The sequence below is a fragment of the Psammomys obesus genome, unplaced genomic scaffold (assembly GCF_907164565.1).
Source record: "Psammomys obesus unplaced genomic scaffold, mPsaObe1.curated_primary_1811, whole genome shotgun sequence".
NCBI lineage: Eukaryota > Metazoa > Chordata > Mammalia > Rodentia > Muridae > Psammomys > Psammomys obesus.
Genome location: NW_026587032.1, coordinates 6361100 through 6383194, shown reverse-complemented (window position 1 = coordinate 6383194; position 22095 = coordinate 6361100). Strand labels below are relative to the sequence as shown.

General features: G+C 50.9%; 2 protein-coding genes across 9 annotated transcripts; one reads left to right on the top strand and one right to left on the bottom strand.

Annotated features, from left to right (window-relative positions):
- Positions 1 to 1433: 1433 nt before the first annotated feature.
- On the top strand, positions 1434 to 10322 carry Znf672 (zinc finger protein 672). 4 transcript variants are annotated; one of them, XM_055602784.1, is made up of 4 exons: positions 1434 to 1498; positions 5727 to 5982; positions 7366 to 7421; positions 7835 to 10322. In XM_055602784.1, the coding sequence occupies exon 4, from the start codon at positions 8037 to 8039 to the stop codon at positions 9435 to 9437; it is 1401 nt and encodes a 466-aa protein (XP_055458759.1). In that variant the 5' UTR covers positions 1434 to 1498; positions 5727 to 5982; positions 7366 to 7421; positions 7835 to 8036; the 3' UTR covers positions 9438 to 10322. The 4 variants fall into 4 exon arrangements, with proteins under 4 accessions (XP_055458759.1, XP_055458757.1, XP_055458758.1 ...); XM_055602782.1 differs by having other exon boundaries at positions 7366 to 7434; XM_055602785.1 differs by lacking the exon at positions 1434 to 1498 and adding an exon at positions 1514 to 1930 and having other exon boundaries at positions 7366 to 7434.
- Positions 10323 to 10850: 528 nt separating this feature from the next.
- On the bottom strand, positions 10851 to 18453 carry Znf692 (zinc finger protein 692). 5 transcript variants are annotated; one of them, XM_055602777.1, is made up of 12 exons: positions 18108 to 18453; positions 17609 to 17942; positions 17366 to 17397; positions 16472 to 16735; positions 16040 to 16088; positions 15805 to 15948; positions 15274 to 15492; positions 15109 to 15186; positions 14946 to 15024; positions 13880 to 13994; positions 11419 to 11518; positions 10851 to 11308 (listed from the first exon to the last, which is right to left on the bottom strand). In XM_055602777.1, exons 2-12 carry the CDS (start codon positions 17782 to 17784, stop codon positions 10942 to 10944), a joined length of 1623 nt encoding a protein of 540 aa, XP_055458752.1. In that variant the 5' UTR covers positions 17785 to 17942; positions 18108 to 18453; the 3' UTR covers positions 10851 to 10941. The 5 variants fall into 5 exon arrangements, with proteins under 5 accessions (XP_055458752.1, XP_055458754.1, XP_055458755.1 ...); XM_055602779.1 differs by having other exon boundaries at positions 17609 to 17799; XM_055602780.1 differs by having other exon boundaries at positions 17609 to 17796.
- Positions 18454 to 22095: the final 3642 nt, after the last annotated feature.

The window sequence follows — 22095 nt, the reverse complement described above, 5'->3', positions numbered from 1 at the left end:
GGATGACAGTTAAAACCTCAGTAATGGCTGCCTTTCGCTAGAGTCACCACAAGCATATGTAACCAGGTGGTGCCGGTTCCACTCTGCACCTAGAAGATAACGCCCTGAAACCCACCAGAAAACTGAACCCACACATACATACAAATCGAAAAGCCATATTTTCATTTTGTGTGGCATTTAGATCTGTCATCTAAAAAGTACACAACTGTAAAGTCGTTACAAAATAAGTCACACACAAGCGCATAAAAAAACCTTTTGAGTTATACTTTTGTTATTTCAACACAAGGTCTTTCTGAACAGGTAGTTTCATGTCTTGCTGTAGTGAAACACCCCGGCAAAGAGCAACTTACTATAGCGAGCCTATTTTAGCTTACAACTCCAGGTCCTTTCCTGCGGAGGAGGCACAGCAGCAGGAACTTAGGGCAGCTGGTTTCCGCGCTTCCGCAATCATGAACAGGGAGCAAATGGATGATGGATGCTTTATGCCTGCTTTCAGTCTCCCCTCAACACTTAGAACAGCGCAGAACCTAATCCGTGCAATGGCACCTCCCACATTTGGGGTGGGCCTTCCACCTCACTTAACCTAATTATTAAAATGTCTCCCAGGTTTGCCCACGGGTCAACCCGATCCATATAATTCCTCCATGAGATTGTCTTCTCGGGTGATTTTACATCCTATCAATTTGACAAAACTAACCGGGACAGGGTCCTGAGACCTTTGCTGGCTAGGAATTGCGGAGGCAATGGATAACTTTGAATTCCTGATCCTGCCGCGTCCACCTCCGGAGGGCTGGGATTTTCTATGCGGTACTGGGAAATAAACAGTCTGCCAACTGAGCCGTGTCCCTTGGAGGTTTACGGCTCCGAGCTGGGCCACGTCCCTAGGCTGCGTGCAGTCGCTGGTTGGACTTGCTCTGAAGGGTTGGAAACCGTCTCCAATCACACTGGCCTGAGCCCGGGAGGCAGCAGGTCAGCTGAACAGGACTACCGCTGTCCCTAACAGTACACCTGGGCAAATCACTAATCCACGAGGAAGATTAATTAAGATAGTGAACATCCGGGCTGACCTCACCGTCCGTATATAGGAGAACAGTAACTTGACCGATTAGAGCGACTGGTCTCCCTCGAGTAACCTGCTACAACCCTGACCTGGCTCAAGGTGGCACTGGGCTCAACGCCTTTTCCTCTGAATGGCAGAGAGGGGTCCACGCGTGGACACCGGAAAGGGGAAGCTGGGCCTGACAGGTGACACCGTCGCCAGGTCGACTTGCCATGCCAACTCCGCCCTCCTCCAGGACAGATCAATAGTGCGCTTGCGCGGGCTCGATGCCCCTGCAACCAGCTACAGCGGCCGGTGACCATGCGGGACGAGCGGACCAATCAGCGTGCTGGCTCCGCCCCGCCCCGCCCCGCCCCGCCCCTTCCTCCGCGCTCTGAGCCCAGCACTGTCCGCAGCGCTTTGAGGGGAGCGCAGCTCGGAGCGGCCCTTCGGCGACTGGTGAGGTGGCTGAGGGCCTCAATGCAGGGCGGGCGGGACCCCGGCCCTCGGCGGCTGCCGTCCCCCCTCAACCCGGGGTCGAGATGCCCGGACGGGAGGGCGGCGAGCGGCGCAGGCGCGGCGAGCCAGTGCGCCTGCGCAGGCTACTCCAGGCCGCTGGTGCTGTCCGGCCTTGGGCCCGCGAAGTCGCCCGCCTGATGGAGCGGGTCGCGGCGCGGTGACAGCCTCCGGCCAGTAGTGACAGCCTCAGGAGACCAGGGGAAGTGGGTGCTTTGTGCCGTGTTGCCTCAGCGCCCTGCAGTCCCGCGTCACTCGGGGGCGCCGGGCCCGCCTGTGGCGAAGGAAGGCCCGCGTGCGCCAGCGCGGTGGGAAAGGATTCTTGGGGCCAAGCCAGAAAGACCTGGCAGGCTGTAATGTGATAGGACTCGGCCAGTAAGTTAAGCCCCCCCCCCCCCCCGATTCAGGGTCTGCCTAAATAAGGAGGGTCCTGAAGCGTAAATCGCCGAGTGCCGCACAACTTCGGTTCTCAGGTTTCTGGCCGCCTTGACCTTTCTCTTTTGATAGAAAACTGTCATGGTTTCCTGTATTGACTTATCCCAGGCTACTGGTACAGGCGGCCAAGTTCGCTCCTCAAGGTCACACAGTTATTTAGTCATGGAAGAACCAGAAATTGGTTGCTTGCTTTTCTGGTTCCTCTAAGTAGGTTTGTCAACATAAAACGAAGCTCCCCAAAGGTAATGTGAGATGTAGGTAGGCTACAGCATGAAGGAAGATAGCGGCTGTAAGTTTTAGGTCTCTGTGTGATTATAGCCTTAGCTTTCAGGTTAGTAGAGGCTAATGGTATAAGTTAATGTCTTCCAAAGGCTTTACTTGGTGGTACAAAGGCTGTTAGATACAGAGGTGAGAGATAACTATTAAGGTGATTAAAGATAGCCAAGGAAATTTATCACCCCTACCAGCTTTCCCACCTCAGCCTCGGAGTGCTGGCACGATGCTGGGGTGCCATAAGATGAGCCTGAGTAGGCAGGAAGGTAGTGTTTAGGAGAGAGTAACAATTTTTTGTTCTTGTTTTGTTTAAAAACAAAAAAACCTAAGGAACAAGATCCTGTATCATGTTATTAGCCACCATAATCCAGGTAGCTTGGAGCTACGTGAGACCTTGTCTCCAAAATAAATATGACCTAAAGTAAAGGTAGCAGGTGAGAAAAAAACTGCAAATAAAAGGGGTAGGAAGGCTGGTTTTGGCTTGTTTATGTGTATGTGTTTGGATGTGTGCATGAGTACACTGGCTCCTGGAGGTCAGAAGCACAGGTCCCCTGGAGCTGCAATTACAGGCACCTGTGAGCCGCTGTATGTGGGTGTTGAGAACTGATCAAAGTTTGTTCCTTTGCAAGAACAGCAAGCTCTCGTAAAATCACTGAGCCGCCTTATCAGCCCATGCTACAGGTTTTAGATACTATCTGGTGACATACTTTAGCTTCTGAGTGAGTAGAAGGGAGTAGTCTCCTAAACTGACACCTTCTCAAGAATCTTAGGTCAGATGCAGAGGTGGTTGATAAATGGCTATTACAAGATAACACAAGATGATTTGGGCTCTCCATCTGCATCACTCCAAGACTTCGTAATCATGCAAGTTCTAATCACACTGCAGAATCTTCATGTGTGTGCTTTTCCACGGAGCTTCATGTCGGGGGCCATGCAGGAGAGATGGCAAAACAGCTCTTGAACTCATGGAATGCAGCTCACCAGTTAGCACAATCAAGATGAGTTTGTCTTGGAGAGGCATAACCCCAAGAACTATGTGTCCTGAGGACTTCGTGCTGTTATGGAGCAGAGCTCTGCTTATTGCTTTTGTGGTCAGCACCCCCCTTGCAATATATGAGTTGTATGAAAACTCTAAGGGGGCTTCCAGCCCCTTGCTGGGCAGTATATCTGGCACCTACGAAGAGCAATGCTTGATCTCTTTCAGGCATGGTTGCTGGGTTAATGTTTAACCACCACCAAAGAACCTATAGATGTAGATTGTTAGCAATGACCACTACCCTTAGAAAGAATTAGGAAAAATATATTGTTTAGCAAGGAGCAAGGTTAAAGATGTTTTTACTAGTGGCTCTGACATAGAAAGTCTTAGGGAAAACCAGGTTGTTTAGCAAGGTTAAGTAAAGATGTTTTTGCTAGGGACTCTGATGTAGAAAATCTTAGAGAACGGTTTGAAGTTCAGGAAAGTACACTCGTAATAGTAAAGTCAGGGACTTGTTGAGATTGGAACAGGAAGAAAGATGGATACAAGTCTAACACAGTCACTTTCCACAAAACTGCATTTTAATCTGTATGGTGGTGATTCCTTAAGATTCAATCACCTGGTAATGTCATAACTGAGTCTGTGTAAGTAAGTTCTGTGATATTCACAATGACAAGCCCACATTTTCAGGACTCATCCCATTGTTAACTGACACATGATTACACAGCACTTCGTACAGCATAGAGTATATTATTTGTGTCCAAATCATGGGTAGGTCCAGAGAGGGTGCCTTCTATTCTTCTGTTCTTCCTGTTCCAAGATTTCTAGCTTTTCTGTACTTCAGTTTTGCCCATTTGTTAGAGGGACAAGAGGGTAAGCTCTTGCAGTCTGTATTTTCTCCCTACCTACATACTAACCTCTAAACTTCCCAGATTTCACAGTCTTTGTGAAATCAAAACTTTCAATTTGTATTTGATTCATGGTCAGACTTGGTTCTTGGCATGGAACAAGAACTCCCCTTCCTCCTGGCTTCTTAAATATGTCATACTCGCCATAAGCCCTTCTACTCACATACCATCCCGAAAGAATGGGTAATTGGCCTCTGTCTGATTTCAGGGGTCACAGAACCTGAGGGACATCTGTATCTCAGCTTCTGAGAGGTTAGAAGAATCCAACAGAAAAGTTACTTTCCCTGGAGAGCTACAGTCCACATTTCTACCCCTCACTCCTGTCCCCTCATTTGAATTCCATTTCCTGGCCTTAAGATTAATGTAGCACACACACGCTGAATCTTGGGGACCTAAAGAACATTGAGAGGCCAGCCACCTTTCTTGTCACTAGACACACTTGCGTGCTTTCAATGTAACTAGACAAGCCTTTCAGGGACCCTCGGGTTACACGGGGGTGGGTGGGATAAAGGATAGCCACCACCTGAACTACTGCTGGATGAAAGGGGGACATGCGCACAAATATGTGGAGTCAGGTATTGGTGCTCATGACAACAGCCATGGTTTTACTCTCAGATCAGCAGTGAGAGGAAGTGTTGTACAAGTTGCACCCGAAGTTCCAATAAGATCTCCAACACGAGCATTACAGGAGCCTCTTTTCCAGAAAAGTGAGAGATAGCCTTTGAAAGGGATAGTGGGACTGTCCCTCAGGAATCATGGACTAGCCCTCCGAGCTTAGTGAGGTTCTAATGGTCAGATGAATTCAGCAACTTTGTTCCAGCAGCAGCCTTCTTAGGGGCCTGAGGGAGACTATACTTCCTCTTAAGTTGTTTTAGGATTTAGAAGGCATTTGAATGATTGTTCCAGCAGGAATAAAATGTTAACCATATTTATAATCTTAAAATGTTTTGTGTGAAAGTAATGCTAGGGATTGCACTCAGTGCTTTGTTCATACTAGAAAACAACCTGGTACATCTCCACCCCTAAACATTGTTGATGAGATATGTTGCATAGCTATCATTTTCATGCTAAAACTTTTTAAATAAGTGCATTGAGCTTCACAACATTTCCAAATGTTTAGTTGCTACATGCAGCTCTTAGAAAGCACAGCCCTGGGCAGTTACCCTCAGCTTTGTTCTTACTTGGTCAAACAAATGTTTCTTAACTGTCTTCAAGATAGATATCCGCCATGACTCCTGAATTGTGTCTCTTATCATACCCAAGAAATACTGGTATGGCAGAACAGATACCCAGAGAGAAACTGACTAGATTCCATTCTGACTGGATTCACACAATGGACTGAAAAATGTACCAAATTGTGATTAATTTTGACACTGACTTGCAGTTCTGATAAAGTTATGCTTGAAAGATACTAAAATAGTAAAGTACTCAACAGTTAGGACTTGTTGCTCATCCCATAATTGCCCTTTTACCTTAAAACATACTGGTTATATAATACTTCAAGACTCACTCTCAGATTGGTGATACTCAGGATGATTTCTGAGTGTTCTAAGCATTATAATATGTTTTTTTTTTCTAGGTTTCTACCCTAGGTATGGACCTCTTTGCTCATGTAATGGGATGAAGTAAGGAAGAGATGTGGAAAGCCAAGCAGCAAACTTGCACCCTGCACTTATGTCTGTTATAGGAAGAGATGGAATATTTTATTTGCCTTTTATATGTACATACATATGTGTTGTGTGTTTGGGTTACTTTCCTTGGGCGTGTTTCCTGGGAAGCACTGGAGAGGATGAGCTTCCAGAAGCTGAGAGGTGCTAGGCTCCCAGAGAACTCAGGTGAGTCAGAGCATTGCTCTTGTATTTGAAACCAGCCACTGGATTTTTGTTTCCTGAATGACCAGCATGTGGGAGCTAGAGGCAGGCAGTTCTCTGTGAGTTCAAGTCCAGCCAAGGCAACATGAGACCCTGGCTCAAAAATAAAATGAAGGGACAGGAGAGTTGGCTCAGCAGGTGAGCACCTAACTGCTCCTCCTCAAGGTCCACATTCGATTCCCAGCACTCACTCCAGGTGGCTCAGCACTGCCTGTAACTCCAGCTCCAGAGGATCTGATGCCCTCTTCTAGGCTCTGTGGGCACCTGCACTCTCATGCATATAGCCTTACACAAACACATACGCATACATATAAGATAAATACTAAAATGAAGTTAAAAATAGAAACAAAGCTCTTCCTGAAGGATCCAGAGTTAACTACTCTAATCTAGTCTAATCTGTAGCTGCAAAGGTGCTTCCGCTTTGCATGGTTTAAAAAAATTCAGGTTGGGGTTGGGAAGGGAGGAGACATACATAAAAAGTGGAGTGGTATCACAGGTGAATAGCAAATGGTGACTGGTGGCACTATTCTCCCTCAATTTGGATATTTGAAAATAACCATTTAAGAAATATCTTCCTCAGCCAGGTGTGCTGGCACATGCTTTTAATCCCAGTCCTCAGGGAGGCAGATGCAGGTAGATTGCTGTGAGTTCGAGGCAAGCCTAGTCTACAAAGTGAGTCCAGGACGGCCAAGGCTACACAAGGAAATCCTGTCTCAAAAAGATCAATCCCCCCCAAAAAAACAAAACAAAACAGAAACCCAAAACCTTCCTCTGGCTGGGTGTGATGATGCACCCTTCTAATCTCAGCACTCGACAGCAGGCAGGACTGTGAACGTGGTGGTGCATGCCTGTAATCCCAGCTCTCTGGAAGCAGAGGCAGCTACATATCTGAGTTTGAGGCCATCCTCAAACTACATATCAAGTTCCAGGACAGCCAGAGCTACATAGATAGACTCTGCCTGGAAAGAAAGAAGAAGGAAAGAAAGTCCATTCTTCCTCCAGAATAAAAAAAGACACTGGAGGAACATAATCCCTAGAGGTCCTTCCCCCGGCGTGGAGGAGCAGCAGATCCTAACCTCACACCTCAGGTTTGCTGTTGGCCACAAGTTTTATCCACTTGGCTCCACTTATGTACAGAAGGTAGAGCAAGGCCCAGTCAATGTGTTCTTCAGCCAAGCCAGCATGCTGGGCATTTAGGATTTTCATTTCCTACAAGAACATGACTATTGGTCATTTTATTTGGTTTTTCCTTGCGGATTTGCGACCACACTTCACTAGAGGGTGTATGATGTCTCATGCCTATGAAAACAAAGGCTGACTGATCTTTCTTCTGGTTGACTTTTCTAGTGACTATTACCTGAGGGCCTGGGATCTGACACCAGCCCAGGACACCCAGTAATGAGGTACGGTCCTTAGGTCAGTATAGCCTTGTTACCCAGCAAGGGTGCCAGACCTATGTTTTGTTGAATAGGTGATTCCCACCCAGGGTGCATTAGGAAATGGCCAAGGAGGAATGTCAGGTAATGAGAATTCCTCCAGGAGTCTAAGTCACATCAGAGTACTGGGCAGGCACTTGTTTCTTCGCTTCTCCAAGGATGTTGAGGGTTCCTAGTTTTAGCGAAGAAACACACACACAGACACCTTAGAATCCATACCTGCCTGTGTCATGGACAGGTGTGCTCTGTCCCTCTTGCCTTTCCAGACACTACAGAGACACCCCTCTGAATTTCTGGGACTCGTGTTTTTCCTCTCTTGAGAGCTAGACTAGCTAATATACAGACCTAGAGAGTTCAAGGTGCCTTTTCTGTGTCCCCAGCCAAGGTTGTTGCAGCCAGTCCTGAACTTGGGGTGACGTCCCTACGGGGATCACAGTGATGAGCCCAGCTGTAACCGGCCTTTGGAACAGCCGGGACATATGCCCTTGAGAGCAGAAACCCAGGAATCTGCAGAGCAGTTTTCAAGGCCACAGCCTTTCCAGGCCTTAAAACTACAAATTATTGACTGGAAAAGGCAACACCATGTTGACAGCGCCTGACATGGCTGCGATCGGGGAAAGACCTTATTCCTGCAGCGAGTGTAGCAAGAGCTTTCGGTATAGTGCAGTGCTGCTGAGGCATCAATGCGCCCATGGTGGTGACCAGCGTTTCCGCTGTCTCGAGTGTGGTGAACGCTGTGCTGGAGTCGCCGATCTTCGTGCACATAGGCGGACTCACGCTGGCCAGACCCTCTACATCTGCACCGAGTGTGGCCAGAGCTTCAGTCAGAGCACCCTGCTGGACCTGCACCTGGGCACACACCGAAGGCGCAGCCGCAACTGCCCGTGCCGCCTCTGTGGCCGCCGCTTCCCGCACGTCCCCGCACTGCTGCTGCATCGGCTGCGCCAGCACCCACCTGAGAAGCCCGAGTGCTGCCCGCTGTGCGCCCGCTCCTTTCGGCAGAGCGCTCTTCCCTTCCACCTGGCACGGGCGCACCCCCCAGAGACCACCCCCGCCACCGCCCCTTCCCCCAGCGCGCTCTACCACTGTACGCAGTGCCCGCGGGCCTTCCATAGCAGTGCTGGGCTGCGGAACCATTCCCGCATCCACGTGGTCCCCAGCCTCGGCGACCCCGGCGCTGAGGCCCACCAGTGCGGCGTGTGTGGAAAGAGCTTCAGCAAGAGTTCCACGCTCACGCGACACCTGCAGAGGCACTCTGGGGAAAAGCCTTTCAAGTGCCCCGAGTGCGGCAAGGGCTTCTTGGAGAGTGCCACGCTAGTGCGGCACAAGCGAACGCACACCGGAGAGAAGCCATATGCATGTAGCGACTGTGGACGCTGCTTCAGCGAGAGCTCCACGCTGCTGCGCCATCAGCGCAGCCACCAGGGCGAGCGGCCGCACGTGTGTGACACTTGCGGCAAGGGCTTTGGACAGCGATACGATCTTGTAGTGCACCAGCGCAGTCACACAGGGGAGAGGCCCTTCCCTTGCCCGGAGTGTGGCCGGGGTTTCACAGACCGCTCGGACCTCACCAAACACCTGCGTACACACACCGGGGAAAAGCCCTACCACTGTGAGCTGTGTGGCAAGCGATTCACCTGCATCTCCAACCTCAACGTGCATTTGCGCAACCATGCAGGCCATAAGCCACACAAGTGCCCAGAGTGTGGCAAATCCTTCAGTGTTGCCTCCAAACTTGCACTACACAAAAAGACACACCTAGGTGAGCGGACAGCGGAGTGCACGGAGTGTGGCAAATTTTTTAGCCATGGGCGGTCCCTGTCACAGCACCAGCGGTCCCACAGACGTGCTCGAGCAGCTGCAATGGCAGCCACTACCACTGTGGTCACTGAGGTGACAATAGGTCCCCCCCTTAGCCTCCCAAGGCCAAGAGAACAGGAGAAACCAGGGCTCTTAGTCTCTCCATTTCAGGAGACTTGCTAAGATGGCTCCACGAGGTGGCTGGGTCAGTCCAGAGGAAAAGGGCAGCTCAGATGGTTTGGGAAGCCAGACCTGCTGCTCCTGCATTGTTGCTAGCTGTTCACCTAGCTTGCCTTGTCTCTGGACAGAAATCCTCATCAGCTCTTCCATTATCCATCCTTGTATCCCCCAACTCTGAATACTAGGAGTCAAGAGAACCAACACCACACCCTACCAAGACAGCCAGGTGTCTGAGTTCTGCTGCTGCCGTTCTACTCTCTTGTTGGTATGGGCCTGATCTATCTTTACTGTCTTTTCAAGCAACACATTTGGTTGGTGAGGTCTCTTGCTTGAGACAAGTAGTTGCAGAGGTAACATACAGGCAGTGGAAAGGCTGGCCTCATTAAAGGACCAAGATCTGTGGCAAGTTACTCCCTTGCAGAGGTAACCAGCCTACACTAAAGTAGGCAGAGTCCTTAGCCTGGCCATCCATGTCCTTTGACAAGATGCCTCTTAGGACCCAGCAAGATGGTTCAGCAGTTACCTGCGGGCAACTGAATTTGGTCCCTTGTATACACATATGTACTGTGGTACATGTGCATACACAAAGAAGTTAAATTTTTTTTTCAATAAATGACTTTTAGAACAGCTTTCTCTAGCCAGGTAGGAAATGTTCACTTTGGGATGCCGCCCAAGACTGTGTGGGTCCATAAAGCCCAGTGATCCCGTGTGAAACAAAATATTTCCAGATGAAGCTACAAAGCCTGAGAAAACATGTTCCCTGAAGTTCTGGGCAAGGGCAGAATGTAAGCCTGGAACTGGTCAGTGACTGCTTATAGCTGGTAAAATTGTTACTTGCTTGTTTGTGACACCAAGAGCCCCTTTGTCAAAACAATTTCCAAGTTCTCATCCCTTTTGGTGGTGGTTTTTTCATTGCTGTGACAAATACCTAAGAAAATCAACTTACAGGTTTATTTTGGCTCATGGTTTCAGTAGTGTCATTCCATTGTCAATTGGCTCCACTTCTTTGAGCCTGAACCAAATTAGAAAGGCACGGCAGGGGGCTGGAGAAATGGCTCAGAGGTTTAGAGAACTGGCTATACTTCCAAAGGTCCTGAATTCAATTCCCAGCAACCACATGGTGGCTCATAACCATCTAAAATGAGATCTGGTGCCTTCTAAAGACGGAAGGAAAGAAAGAAAGACACAGCAGGCCACCTACTTTGGGGCACTGCCAGAAGCAAATGCTAGACAGGACGGGGTCATCTGCCTCCTGGTCCAGGTCTCCTTCCCCTAGGCCAAGGCAGATGTTATATTCAGGGAAAGTGAGTCTAGAAAGAAGCACGTGAGTGGGGTCAGCTTCTGCTGCATTCTGGCACCCACAAATACTCTCAGAGTCTTACATCTGTAGCACAAAAGCATATGCTCTGCCCACACTTGTGTAAAATACTATTTATTGTTTCCTTGAAGGCTAAAGCTAGGTATCTGGAGTCCAGTCATGCCCTACCCTCAACTGCATTCAAATACCCTAGTTCCTGGACACCACCATCTGACTTTTCTCTGAGTCTCTGAGGTCTAGCACCCCAGGTGAAGAGATGGCTGTGGAGGGGGCAGGATTAGAGTCAGAAGAGGTACAGAGGCTAGCCCCCTCAGGAGCTTGCGGGGGCTCAGGAGCAGAGATGCTGAGACTAGATCCCAAAGAGCCAGGTGACTCCTGTGCTGGGAGAAGGGCTGGGTGGCTTTTGCTGCGGTGAGCTGCCACACTGTCTGGCTTCTCAAAGCGTTTGCCACAGAATTCACAGGGGAATCGCAGGGCAGCGGCAGTCTCTGCGTGCTTGCGTCGGTGCCAGTTTAGGGAGGCCTTCTGGCGGCAAGTAAACCCACATATCTCACACCTGGAGCCAGAGACAGGAAGGAGCCTTGGTCCACCTTCACCTCCCTGGGGGTTCTGCTGCCCACTGCCTGGCTGCCAGATACCAGCTCCCTCCATGGCCCCGGCACTCACTGTAGGGGCTTCTCTCCTGTGTGGATTCGTCTGTGGATGACAAGGTTGCTGCTAGTGCGGAAAGAACGAGCACAGAATTCACAGATGTAATCCCGGGTGTCTGTAGGCACACAAGGGACACTCAGTCATCTGACTTCAGGCTTTGGCCCACCATCCCCAACAGAAGGTGTCAGTACTGGGGCTCTGGAGTCTTGGGTCCAAATAAGCATCTAGACCTCTGGTACCTGGTTGGTCCTAAAACTGAGTGAGATAGACAATGGGGCATCTAAGACTGTATTCTTGTCACTCCTTAGTCCCTAGCTCCAACTGCTGAGCTCCTAGGATGCAGGCATACTTCCTCTATCTGGGACCTTGGGCTGGGTCTTTGTGAATGGAAAGCTGGAGCCTTGTATGCATAAGAAGTACCAAGTAGCAGCCACACATAAGCCTGGAGTCAGAAGTTGGGGTTTCAGTCCAGCCCCAAGGATACGCACCTCCATCCAGGTGCATGCTCCACCTGCCACCCGAGGGCCATGTGTGCAAGTGGCCAGTCTTCTGTCCTTCTACTGACCCTGCTAGTTTCAACAACTTGCTATCATCATTACAACAGTTCTCAGGCTGCTGTGGTTTGTCTCCCATGCCACTAAACCTAAAGGCCTACAGCAGAATCAGTCTTGCTTCTCGCGGTGCCCTTCAGACTGTCAGCAGCTCTCTGAAGACCTGGCCACCATATAATTCATCTTCACACTTCACCTCCATCACTCCCATTTACACCACAAGCTCTGGCTTCAAGTCCTCGGCACCTGCCAGCCACTTCTGCATTGAGCAGCACCGTGCCCCTGTCTCATCACTTTATCCCCCCAACTCTGCTCAGACATCATTACCAAGTACTGTGCTACCTCAAACATTTCAAGCATCCTGACTCCAACCAGTACCTCCTGCCTTCTCCTCATGTGACAGTCTGATGATTCCAGGATGATCCATCATCCCTACTACCTTTTCAGAGCTCCCTGCCCCTCTTGACTCCATTTTCACAGTGGACTTTATGACCATCTCTCACATTCCCAACCTGTCATGTCCCTTAGCAGTACTTGCTTGGTAAAAGCCCAACTCGGGCCAAACCTAGCCCCTGGCCTGCTTGAAGATGGATGTGTGCACTCAGTCTTTGCCATGGTCTTTCCTGTCATTGACAGGCTCTGCAATGCCCACTGTTCAGAATCCTGAAGAGCATCTGCTCTCTCCAGCACTCCCAGTACCACAACCTTTATTCCCCCAAACTACCAGTTAACTAGTACCCCCTGCCCATATATATGAAAATATGGATGCTTCCACCTTGCCTGTCAGAACTCACCTCTTCTCATCAAAGTTTCCACCCGCCTTGCTGTCATCGAGCCTTCCTTTCCCACTCTACACCATCAGCTTTTAGCCTTCCATCTAAGACCTTACCCCTCTGCTCATCTGCACAGAACTGCAGCATCTCCAACCTCCTCAGCTCTGCTTCAACCCACTCTGCTCTGGCTGTCACCCCCACAGCAAAGCTCTTGTCACGCTGTCTTGTTATCTGGTCCCCCTTCCTTCCTTGGCCTGCAGCTCTTGTCCACCTGTCCTCCCTCCTTCCCAGAGCAGTTCCTGTACTCGCCTGCCTCCTCAAGTGCTACTTTCTTTGCTTTCCTCTTTCCCCCAGGCCTACCTTCTGAGGGCAGATGTACCCCATCAAACCTCCCTCCCTACCTTCCTGTGTAGGCACACTCCAGCCCCATGGCTCCAAACACTACTCACATACTAATGACAGATTCCTTCTCACTCTATAAACTCCATACGCACATCCTGACATCTAATAAACATGTATTAACCCAGAGTCCTACCCACTGGCCTCTTCCTTGCTTTTAGGGATTCATTACCTTTTACCCAGCTGCCCAGACTTGAGTCTTCTGAGTCACTCTCTCTCCCTGCCAGTCCCACCTGTGGCCATCCCCACATAAGAGCCTCAAATGCTGCTCACCAACTATAGCTGGCAAACCCAAGCCATCACCATCAGTGTGCACTCTACTCTACAGTCCCTGACTCTCCTCATAACAGCTACAGCCATCTCAGAGAGTCGGCTATCTCTCCACGTCAGAACTCACAATGGTCTCCTCTCAAAGTAGAAGCCACACCATCCTCACTGTGGTCTTGGCCTCCTCTCCATTCCTAGAACATGCAGCTGCTTCCCACACGTGCTGCCCTCCACCCCTCACTTCACTCAGGTCCTGCTGCAGGGATGCTTTTTACCACAGCAGCATCGTGTCCTTCTTGATCTCCACACCCCCCCCCCTGCTTTCCCATCTCTTCATGACCCTAAATGACTAGAGTAGACATTTCACTAGGGTGGGGCTACCCAGAACCTAGTGACAATCTCAAGCAGGCAAGGCCTTGTAAGGCACACAGGGACTCAGGGGTTCAAGCCATGCCCAGGGCAGCTGAAGGGGATCCCACCACTCACCGCTGTGTAGTTTCACATGCTCCTTCAGGTGCTTTTTAAAGTTGAAGGACTTCCCACAGGCTGGCTCCGGGCAGCAGAATGACTTCTGGTGGATGTGCTGGTACTTCTTATGGTGCTACAGAGCGGGTGACGAGAGAGAGGAGGCAAACGGACGGCTGCCTTCCCAGGGAGACTGACAGGAGCTGGGTGAGCAGGCAGGCTCCTCCTCCACCCTTGTCTCCCCACCTCAGTTCCATCATTGTCTGGCCTCACCTGTGCCCCCGGATGCCCACCCCCTCACTTCCTCGCACACCATCACTGCAATGTCTGCAGAGTTCCCTCTACAAAATGCCACTCCAAGTGACACTCGTGGCTTATCCAACCGTGTCTGTCGGGGGCAGAATGGAGTTTACGTGAACGTGGTGACCCACATTGGTATGTGCTGCAGTATCTTACTACTGCTATTTATACATGCCAATGAGTGGTTCTCTCCTAAATCTGCTTTGGAAATACACAGGCCTCATAGGCTCTCAAAGAAGAGCACTGTCGAGGGAAAAGGGTTCTTTTGGGTATTTTGGTTTCCTTTGTTGTTTTTCTGTTTTCTCTTTTTCTCGGTTTGGGGTGCTGATCCAGGAGGACTGGGCATGTGAGGGGTAAGTGCTCTCCCACTGAGCTACACCCCCACCTGGCAGATGGTGCTTAGACTTGAACTTCCCAGGGAGGTGGTCCTTCGTATATGATCTAGTCACATCCTGGATCCTGGGTGCTGCCTCCTGCATTCTAATCCTGTGTTTCCACAGTTAACTACAGCAGCTGCTGCAGTCTCCCACATAAAGGACTCCCGTCTGATCCACTGCTGCCCTTCGAGGGTCCATCCTGTCCACCTACAGTTCGCCGTCCCTCTGGCCCTCCCTACACGTGGGGCCAGAGGCCCTTAGTACCTGTGAGGCACGGGCCTTTCCCTCTCCACCAAAGGCTGTATGTGCTGCATTGCACATGCTAGGCAACGGCACAACTGAGCTTTATTTACACCTCAGCTTCCTCCCCAATCCCAGTGGCCACACAGGCCTCAACCTGAGTCCCTCACATTCAAATACTGCCGGTTGGAGAAGATCCTTCCACAGCCAGGGAAGTCGCAGGGTATGAGTTCTCTTTTGGCAGCTTTCCTGGTGGGGGAGAATAGGGGCAGGACTCCTGCCTGCTCGGCTTCTCTCCTGACCCTCCCCAGAGCCCCATCTCCCCAGTCCTACCTAATTCTCCTGAGCCCAATCTGGTCAGTGTCCTCATCCCAGGTCAGGTTCGGAGCAGACTGGGCCTGACTCCCAGGGCTATGGGTAGCAAAGAAGGAGCCAAGGGCCTCAAGGGTGACACATCCCAGGGCACCCCTGCCCTCTCTGTCTCAGCCATCAGGTTACCTGCCCAGAGACTCTGTCATTTGCGGCTCTGCAGCCGCCTGAGGGGTCCTGCCAAGTTCCAGCCGCACCTCAGCATCTGATGTCAGCGCAGCTGTGGACCCCGGAGAAGCATGAACAGCACAAGGAGTGGGGAGAGTTGCAGGAACTGGTGGGACCTCTCCCTCCTTTGGTGTGTGGGGAACAGGGGACGGAAGTGGCCTAGGGACATCTGGGTCACTGCTGGAGAGAGAAGTGGGAGGAGGAGGGCATTATCCCTCTGGGCAATCAGTTACCCCTAACCAAGCCCTAACCCCTATAGAGAAAAGCCCCAACTCCTACAGCATGCTCTCCTGCTCTCAGCCTCCCAGGGCCTGACTTCATCCCTTTTCCACATCTCCCAATTCAAAGCCTACAGTTCCCTTTCCCCAGGGCATCTGCCCTGCCCACCCTGCAACAAAACTACCCCTCCGGCTGGCACATCTCTGAATTACAAGGCCAGCTGCTTCCTCCCTTTCTCAATCTGTTTAGCATCCTCCCTCAATCCCAACTGGCTCATCTGGGGAAGAGCTGTAGGTCCATGGGCTGGCATCACTGAGCAGCTCTTCTTCTTCCTCTTCCTCCTCATCCTCCTCCTCCTCTTCCACATCCTGTTCCTCTCCTGGGGGTGGGAAGGTCTCCAGTGGGGATTCTATTCCCCTGCAAGCTCAAGAAAGACAAGCCTGAGAAACTGCCACCTTACCCCCACTACCTGGGCAGGTCTGTCCTGTCCCTCAACTCCCATCCTCACCTGGACAGCCTGGTTTCTTGAGTCCTCTCATGCTGCTCGCATTCCAAACCTGCTGACACAAGCAGGTCATAAGAGAAGGAGGCAGGCCTGTACTCAAAGACTGAGGACAGTTTCTTCCCAAGGGCAACCTGGTTTGCTTGGTAGTACATTTTATAGATTTTAAACCTCGTTTCCAGTTCCTGTCAAAGGTAGTGTACCATTGCTCTACAGTTTTCCTTCCTATACCTAGCAATGCATATGAAGATGTATTTCCTTGCCAGCATAAAAGGATCATTATTAGTAACTCTGGTACTTGGGAAGCGGAGGCAGGACCAGGCTACTTGCCTACACGAGACCTTATCGCAGCCAAAAGCAAGTAACAGATAAAAAGATCATTTTTATAAAGCGAGCTAGAGAAGACTGGGAAGCTTTTCTCTTTCTTTCCCTGCTCACCTTCAGGCTCCTGCTTCCTCCTGGCCTCTGGGCACCAGGTTCTCTCAGTAGTGTGTGTAAGGGGGGCCTGCTTAGGCACCTCTGAGGGTGTAGGAATCAAAGAAGGTTCCCAGGAGAACGTGTGACCCGCTGAGCACTCCCACACCAGCTCCCCGTCCCCGCCTCCAGGCGCACGAAGCCCAGGCACTAGGCTGCACTCCCGGCTGTGCGTGTGAGACAGGAGCACCAGGTACTGCAGACCCTTTCGCGGCACACGCTCTGGACCTGGAGGTAAGATGAGGCAGTCATGCAAGGCTGGAAACCCCTCTCACCCAGAAAGCCACTCAGACCATCCTACCCCTCTAAACCCATGGGCAACCTCAGTCCAGATGTGGACAATCAGGTTTTTTTTGTTTGTTTGTTTGTTTGTTTGTTTGTTTAGCATTCTTTTAAAAATATTTTGTTTTTAATTAGTTTTATGTATCTGTGGGTGGGTATATGCATGGGAGTGCAGGTCCTCTAAGAAACCAGAGGTATTGGATCTCCCTGCAGCTGGAGCTGCATGAAGTTGTGAGCCCCCGCCATGGGTGCTAGGAAATGGAACTTGGGTCTTCAAGAGCTCTTAACCACCCAACCATTGCTCCAGCCTCTGGGGAGTTTTTGTTTTAAGCCTAGACCACAGGGTTTGTTTTTTGCTATTGTTATTGTTATTGCTATTGTTATTGTTTTGTTTTAAGATACACACACACACACACACACACACACACACACACACCCAAGGTCCGGAGACAAAGCTCCCTGCACCAGGCTATTTCGGGCTTGTCTTCTTCCCAAACACACTAAGGGTTTAGGATCCAGTTCTTTTGAGGCATAACTTTCTGGAGCCGCCACAACCTGTTGCCCTCTTTTACCTACCTGCACAGAGGACACAGCTTGAAGAAGTGTACCTGCCAGAGAAGAGCCTGGGGTCAGTCAGCTCAGAGCCTAGGAAGCCACCCTCCGTTCCCACTTAAGGGGCCAACCCCACAGACCGGCCATTCGCTGGAGCGGTGAGGGGAGGAGCAGGCCCACCCTGCCGGAGCGAGAAACCCGCGGCTGCGGGAGCGGGCTAGGGGGCTCTGCCTGGGCGCCCGCCCCAGTCCCTCCCGGCTTACTAACCGGTCCAGCAGGAACTTGGCGAGCTGCGAGTGCAGGGAGAAGCCCAGCCGCTCCTTGAGGAGGCACCACTGCTCCATGTGGCCGCCCAGGCGGATGCGGCACTTGCTCCGGCGCGCGTCCAGTTGCCGGCGCTTCTCCCGCCGCCGGCGGGATGCGTCTGCCACCGGCGAGGCCATGCGCGCCCGGGCCTGCTTGGGGAACGCGGTGTCGTCGGGGCGTCCCGGGCACACACAGCCCCCGCGCCGTCTGCGCTGAGTGGGGACCGGACCACGCAGCCTCTGCGGCACTCGCGGCTCCAGGATCCGGCCACCCCTTCTTAGAGCCAGGGCGGGCACTAGGGGGACCAGGGGTGGCAGGCAGGGGTAAGAGACCTCGACCAGAAACTTGCCCTCCTTGTCCAGGGGGCGCACCCGCGCCTCGGCCTTCGCACTGCCTCCCCGGCGGGGGAGGCCCACCCAGCACTGCCAGGGCGCCCGGCCAGCCCACGCCGGGGTCTTACCTGCGCGCCCCAACCCGCCTTAGCCCAGACTGAGCCTGCGCCTTCCAGTCCCGCCTGCTCGCTCCGGGAGCAGCGGGAGGATCGGGGCCCACCGCGCGCGCCGCCGCTGTTTCTCCTTTAAGAAGAAACCGTTCCCTTCGGCGTCGGGAGGCGACCGCCCGGGACTTGGAAGGAGAAGCCAGAGGCCTGCGCCTGCGCGCCGGACGTCCCGCGCAAAGCCTAGCGGGAATTGTAGTTAGTCCCGGTCTTGTAGGACAGTTAGGGAGTCTACTGTTATGGCTCCTGCTAGCATCTCCGCCTCTCCATTGCCACCAAACAAACGCGAGCTGCAGCATCGGCCAGACCACCCCCCAGCTGCAACATTCCTTCGAGAAGTCGCCTAGACTCTGCAGACACTTTCATTTCACATTATCTAAAAGTGACTCTGATGGAGTTATTTCCATCCAGCAACCGCAGCGGCGGTTTCCAGCATAACACTTTGCTGTTGTCGTTGCTTTGCTCGGTCTCCTGTAGTCCAGGCTGGTCTCCAACTCAGTATGTAGCCAAGGTAACCTTGAATTGCTGTCACCCCTTCTGAAGACCTGGGGTTACAGGTCTGCATCCCTGTGTTGCTAAACGAAGCGGCCAATTCTGCTACCTCCCTGCCTTATTCTCCTTAGAATGCAGGAGGCTTTAGCTCTCTCCCCCTCTGCCAGGCATTCATCTCGCTTTCTCCTCAGTTTCACTCTCAGACTTGACCTGGTTTCCTCCTCACTGGCTCGTTTTCTCTCTTAGAGCCTTATAAGTTACCAAAAGATGGAGTGTACCAGGCTCAGGCCCTGGCAGGCCTCTCTTTTAGATATGCTCTTTGGCGGTGATGATTATGTTTCTGGCTACCCTCTTTCAATGGCCTAGTGGACTCTCCATGGTTAACTCAGTACTCCACACATATAAAGAAATTAGAGTAGTGCCTGGCACAAGAACATTAACAATGAGAAGCCTCGGGGCTCAAGCCTCACTCCAAGTCATCGGCACTATCAACTGCTTTTCTGTGGAAAATCACTAAAAACTTGACCGCTCAAAGCAGCAGAAATTCACACCCTTACAGTTCTGGAGGTCAAAAGGCCAGCACCAACTTGCTGACAGGGCTACATGTCTAGTAAAAGCTCTAAGAGAGAATTTTCTCCTTGCCTTTTCTGTCTTACAATGGTGGGTAGCTTTGCATGACTTCTAGCCACGTCACGTCAGCTTTTAACTATAGTCACATGCCCTCGTTCTGGGGCAAGCCTTCTTCTGCCCCTTGCAAACACAGAGTCCACTTGGGGTAATCCAGATGTCTCCCCACTTCAATACCTCACAGTATGTTGAGCCCTGGTTCAGCCTTTAGCATAACACAATTGTAGCCATTTTGTTTTTAGTCTCAGTCTTGTTAGGTGAAATTAAATTCAAGTTTTCCGGGCTCGGAGGCCCAATGATTATGTCTCTATGGTTTCATTTCTCAAACCTTGTATACTTTGTTACTTTCTCCCAGCTGCAGAAACAATCAAATTAAAGGTCAGTTAGAAACGCTTTGTCTAGCTAGTCAAAGTAATGCTGCCGGTCATCATTGTTATTTAATTGCAGTTTGTTTCCGACACCTGGTTACTATTTTGTTACCTGGTTGTTACTTAGTTGCAGTTTTTTTACTAAAAAGTCTGCCTTAAGGAGCAGACCAGGCTCACAGGCTAGGGAGTCCTTTCTGCGGCCTTGATTGGCTCGGCCTAGAACAGGCCTTCAACAGACTATCAATATCTAGCCGAGACTGGTATCTGGACTACAACAAGTAGTTAGGATGTAGATAGTATGTACACGTAAAATACTTTTTAGTTTTAAAGATGGTCACAATGTCGTGATGCAGGCCTTAATCCCAGCACCTAGGAGGAAGAGGCAAATGGATCTCTGTGAGCTCTAGGCTATCCTGGTCTACATACAGAGTTCTAGGCTACTCAGGGCTATAAAGTGAAACCCTGTCTCAAAAGTAAAATCAATTAAAACTTAAAAAGACTGTCTTCATGGGGCTGGAAAAAATTGATTAGTCAGTTAAGAATGCTTACTGATCTTGTGGAGGACTAGAGTTGCTTGCCAGCTCTCACATCAGACAGATCACAACCACCTGTAACCCCAGCTCTAGGGGACCCAACACCTTTTTTTTCTGGCCTCTCAAAGCACCTGCACTTTTGTCGACAAACCTACACACAGACATACCCCGTATAAATTATTATTATTATTATTATTATTATTATTATTATTATTATTATTATGAATTTTGTTTTCTTCAGCTAGGCACGGTGACTAGATACAGTGGTGCACACCTTTAATCCCAGCACTCCAGAGGCAGAGGCAGGAGGATCTCTGTGAGTTCAAGACCTGCCTCATCGAAGGCCAACTCACATAGTAAGTTCCAGGACTATGTAGAGAGGCCCTGTCTCAAAAACAGAAGAAGAAGAAGAAGAAGAAGAAGAAGAAGAAGAAGAAGAAGAGGAGGAGGAGGAGGAGGAGGAGGAGGAGGAGGAGGAGGAGGAAGAAGAAGAAGAAGAAAAGCTTCAAAAAAGAAGCCATAATGTCAAGCCTCAGAGTTTATTATGCTGGGACATGAACTCACCCAGTCTATCAGCAAGCTCTTTACACCACGTATTTATTTATTCATTTATTTTGGTACACGGGTTATTTTTAAAAATCTCTTCAAACTCTGCTCCTGTTTGTGGTTATAGCATTCTACAGATCCATCATTGGCCAACTTTTAGTTACGCTCCCCTGAGCCCCTTTTTGGCTAGGCCTGGCCGGTAGCCCCACCTGTCTCCGGCATTAGCCTCCTGCCCTGAATTACTCCGTGGAGAACTCTCTCTCCCTTGCCCTCAGAGGTAGCCTTTTGTCGCACATCAAGTTCCTCATGCCTCCTCTTTGTTGTCGAAGTCTCGGGCTGGTTTTTGGGGAGAATTCCGTACAGTCTGTTTAGTGCCCTTGACATCTGCTCTTAAGAATTTCCCACCCACTCTGGCCACCGTTTCCCTGGCTACAACCCCCAGCCGTCTGTGCTAGATCTGAACAGTCTGTTTTTCTCTGCTTCTGCAATAGTCTGAATGGTACCTTCCTCACCATTTTAACAAGGTCAGGGCATTTCTTCCTTAGCATCATCCATTCATTGAGTAAGATCTCCATATAAAATCCTTTCTTTTCTCTTTTCTCAATTGAATGAAATACACACGCACACATATAAAACTCATGATTGGATAGCTCGTGATTTTGCTTCTTTACTTCGTTTTTGAGACAAAGTCTAGTGTTTCCAGAACTCCCTGTTCGGCTGAACTCACGGAACCAGCCTCACCACCTCCACCTTAGAGGACTGGGATTGTAGGCTACCTCCCGCCTGTCTATACTAATCTTTGAGAGGTGTTTTATCAAAAGAAAATTGCTCTAGTGCGGTCCTCCTCAGCAATTCTGACCCCTCAGCCTTCCATAGCTTTGGGTTTTTTTGTTTTGTTCTGTTTTGTTTTGTTTTTTCTCTCTCGCGCAGGTTGAATAGCTATATTTATTCTCTCCCTCATCAGCTCACCAGAGCAAAGGGAAGGTCGGGGTTCCGTGGAGGAAGAAGGGGAGAGAAAGGGGAAGAAGGGAGAGAGAAATAAGTTGCGGGGAGGCGGGGTAGAGGAAAGGTGGTCTGGGAGGAAGGCGCTCGGCCCTCATCAGGCCGGCCCAGGGCTGTTGTGCAGGGCGCTCCGGAGCCTCCCCGTGGCAGCTAAAGCACTCAGAGTGGCGTGCCCGCCGCTGGGGCGACCCTCGCCTAACCCAGGTGGCACAGAAGCGGGAAACGCGGAGCCCCAGCCTTGCCTCTGGCTCTCCCCGAGGGCTGGCTGCGTTCGCGGGGGATCCGGGGTGGCGCTGGCCTGGGATCTCCGTCCGGCGTGGCGGGGGGGGGGGGGGGGGGGGGGGCGTGCCCCCCCCCGCGGGGGGGGGGGGGGGGGGGGGGGGG